General features: G+C 46.2%; 1 protein-coding gene across 1 annotated transcript; it reads left to right on the top strand.

The window, feature by feature from the left end:
• The first annotated feature begins 2,522 nt into the window (after positions 1–2,522).
• On the top strand, positions 2,523–3,569 carry LOC133719983 (uncharacterized). Its single transcript, XM_062146184.1, has 2 exons — positions 2,523–3,353; positions 3,431–3,569. Exons 1-2 carry the CDS (start codon positions 2,574–2,576, stop codon positions 3,542–3,544), a joined length of 894 nt encoding a protein of 297 aa, XP_062002168.1. The 5' UTR covers positions 2,523–2,573; the 3' UTR covers positions 3,545–3,569.
• The last annotated feature ends 381 nt before the right edge of the window (positions 3,570–3,950 follow it).

Below are 3,950 nucleotides of genomic sequence, written 5' to 3'. Positions count from 1 at the left end.
GTCTATTGTGTTTCAATGTAACCTCTATTTATAGGCTACCATGCCAACTACTTTGACATTAAACAAATGAAAGTGGAGCACTAATTGGAGATAAGGGAGGTGGAGGTGTAGGTGGAGCACTAATAGGAATGATGAATTTGGGAGATAAGGGAGGTGGAGATGGAGGTGGAGCACTAATAGGAATGATGAATTTGGGAGATAAGGAAGCACTTTCGGCTCCTTTATTCCTTCATGTATATCTCCATCAGAAATTCAGATTCTGGCCATGATGTCTTCATAAAAAATGTTCCACTATGAATCTAGATCATGCTGACCAAATTTCAGAGCTTTCTTCCATGTGGTTGGGCCGGAAATGATGCTGGACCTCTTACAGGTCCAGTTTTCCAGTTTTGCTTCTGTAGAAAATTGGGCTGATTGTTTGAAGGCCTTCCACTCAAAAAAAGCTCTTGTACTCTTCATAAGAAATTATCCTTGGGCTGTCTAGAATGGATCTGGAAAGTTTCAGCACATTTCGATTTCATTTGGTTAGTCTGCCACCCCTCCTTCCTTGTCTAGCTTGGTTTTTCCTAGCCGAAGTAGGAAAATATGCTAAAGTTGACTTGTCATACTTCCATAGTAGGCTTTATTTAGCCTCTAAATATATATTTCGAGCTTGTCGACAATAGATAGCTTGAGCCACTGACATTGGCTCAATTTCTCCAACACATGCCTTGTCAGGCCAAAATGTTCATTTTGGGTCCAAACATTGCCCCCCAGACCTCGAAGTCAAAGGTCTTCGTCTTGACTGAAGAGGTCTTGAATCAGCACTGCTCTTATAATGTTGTTGCTCCAAAGCCACTTGTATTGGCTTGACTGATAATACTTGACTGATTCCATAGAGGCCTCTAAATAGGATATAAAGCTTGAATGCCACAATCTGGATTGCCTTTGTTATGAACTGATGCTTCCTTTGCCAACTTTATTGCCCCCCATGGATCTAGCGAAACTTGGGCAGGTTGTAGGCAATCAAAACTTTAGCGTGCCCCCCATGCGAAGGAGACTGCTTTTGATCGCGAATGAGGATCCTTCTCTTCCTTGGTGGTAGCTTCGCCATGTGTATAGCAACAAGTATCTGCCTTGTTTGCTGGCTCTCTGTTGATTTTTTCAAATGTAGGTGTTGGAGCCGCTTTCCTGGCTAGATCAAGGCCTATAGTACTTGGCGAAATAAGATGCAAAATAGCAAACTGTTTGCTTTCATTTAATCCTTCGCGAGTCTTATGCCAAAGAGGATGATTGGATCATGGCTATCGTCATCATGACGTGTGACCAATTGAAACCACCATATTTTGCTGCAACTTTAGCATCTAAAACCGCATCGGTTGTAATCATGTTTTAAAAAACATCAGGTCACTATGCTGGCCCTGCGGTGATAGGAAAAGGTGGAATATCTTCACTGTCGCCTTAGATGCGATTCTCAAGATGGAATAATGACTCATTAATTATCAACTAGGGCCACTCACTGGCCCAGCTAATAAATTAATCTCCAAACATATTTGAGCTATAAATCAAAGCGTATTGGAGAAGTATCTTCACTGTCGCCTTAGATGCGATTCTCAAGATGGAATAATGACTCATTAATTATCAACTAGGGCCACTCACTGGCCCAGCTAATAAATTAATCTCCAAACATATTTGAGCTATAAATCAAAGCGTATTGGAGAAGTATTCCTTGCGACCTAGAAATGGCATCCAAGAAACCATTCGTTATCGATCAGGCAGATGAAATCAACGAGAAAGCCGCATTCGCCTGGCGAACTAACATGAGTGTTCGATGTAGAAGTCAGAACGGAGAGGAGAGAAGTCGACTGATGGGCTTTGGTGGCGGTGATAGTCAAGCGAGTCTGGGTCCCACACCTCGCGATCGTTTGCCAGATGATGCTATGGCCTATTATGGGCTTCCCATCCGCCGTCCCATAGCGGCTCTTCGGCAGGTGCCTGGTGATTTTAGCAGTTGGGGACCAAGGAGGAAAGTGGGCTACTGGCCTACCGTCGCTCCCGAGGAAAATATTTGGTATCAGGAGAACCGAGCTAGAGATTTGGCCCAATGGGATGCGGTGGGTATCACCCAAACCATCGATCTATGCTTCTGTCTTCCCAATAATACTAGCCCTGCACCGCTAGCTGCCGCTCTTTGCTTCTGGAACACCTCCAGCAATACATTCGATTTCCGGTTTGGGCAGATGAGCATAACTCTGCTGGATGTTCTTACCATCACGGGGTTGCCCATTGACTTTGACCCCTATGTGCATGGTCAGTTTGATGGCACTCAATTTTCTTTGAGAATGGATATGGCTGGTCGAGGGCATCACAGCAGATCCTACCCATCCTGGCGCGAATATTACTGCACCCGGCGTGACCATACAAGAGGTATCGCATTCCTGGAATTCTGGCTTTGCAAATTTATCTTTTGCACTTCTTCCAACAAACCTACTGGACCTTGGAATTCTCTGGCCATTGCTCTCTACAATGGTATTTGCGTTGGCCTTGGGCAACCTGTATTGGGTGCGTTATATCGCTCCCTTTATAGAGCCGTAATGCGCCCATTTGATACCGAAATTAGTGGCCCCTTCTGGATCCTTGCCTTTTGGCTGCAGATTTATTTCCCTCTCTTCCGTCGCGGTGATATTCCAAAGGAACCTCCAGTTGATTCCCTTTTGGGGAACTGGCTTTGCCGCAACGTAAGGTATCGAGCTCCACCCTACTCCGAGTGTTTTATTTACTTGTACTTGCTGGGAGAGATGCCGGACCCAAAAATAGTCCTTTCTAGGCGATTCCCTCCTCCCCTTGATGATGGCTTTCTGCCCAGTGGACGGGATCATAGCGAAAGAGCCTTCCTGGCCTTTCGTCGCGCCATCTCCTGCTTGGATATTCGTCTTGCCACTGAACGCGTAAGTTATGAGCTCTATGCCCCTAACCATTTTGCTCGCCAATTTGGGTTGGCCCAGTTGGTACCCTGGCCTCTGGTTGATTCTGCCAATTACTACACCTCTTGGCGGAGATTAGCCCCACCTGGGTCTGCCCACTTTCAGAGTCAGTTTACTTTGATAGTGATTCCCCCTTGGGTCAGAGCGCTGTACCCCCTCAACGATGTCGACGATGATTATGCTGATTGGTGGAAAGAAGTGTCCGTGAACTGTTGGGACCTGCCACATGACGAACTCTTCGTCCTGATCTTTCGTGGCATGAGTAGTCCTGGTCCGGAGGACCGCAAGATTCTTGAGCGCTTCTCCAACCTTGCAGCACAACCCCCGCGACCTATTCTACCTTCTCGCTCATTGCGTCCAGGGATACAAATCCACGAGCCTAGGGCAACAGTAAGTTTTTGTCTTTCTTCACCATTCTTTTTCCTTGTGTTGATTTTCCCGCTCTTATTCCTGAGTGTGTTTTGCAGCAAACTACCTGGAGCAGGATAGCCTCTGTTCAGGCGGGGAAACAAAAGGCAATAGCAGAGGAGACTTCTGAGGGAGAGTCTTCGCATGATGAAGATCCCGCTGAGGTAATTTAGTTAAGAATGATCCCAAACTTGTATATTTGGTGCTTCCCCCCCTTTTGAGTTATGACTCTTTTCTCGTACAGGCCACTGCTGTCTTTGCTTGCAAACGCGATCGAGCTCAATTCGTCGAAGAGAGTTTTGAAGATGACGAACCTCTGGGAATGCGATTGGTAAACTCCGACCCCGTCTTATCCTTTTTAAATTTTAGAATCTGGGCAGGATCTTCACTATGTATCTTTTGACAGGTCCGTCAAATGACCACTAATCCATCTCGCCTGAGCGAGGCTGGACCCTCAGCCACTGCAGAAAAGCCAACTCTCTCGCTAGTTCAAGCATCAACTAACCCCGTGGCGCCTCTTCTGTCTCCCACATCTACAGAGCATCTGCAAGGTCCTACCATTCTAATAACGATCTCCGA

Source organism: Rosa rugosa, chromosome 7 (genome assembly GCF_958449725.1).
Source record: "Rosa rugosa chromosome 7, drRosRugo1.1, whole genome shotgun sequence".
NCBI lineage: Eukaryota > Viridiplantae > Streptophyta > Magnoliopsida > Rosales > Rosaceae > Rosa > Rosa rugosa.
Note: the sequence above shows the minus strand (reverse complement) of the source record. Positions and strands in the feature narration are given on the sequence as shown.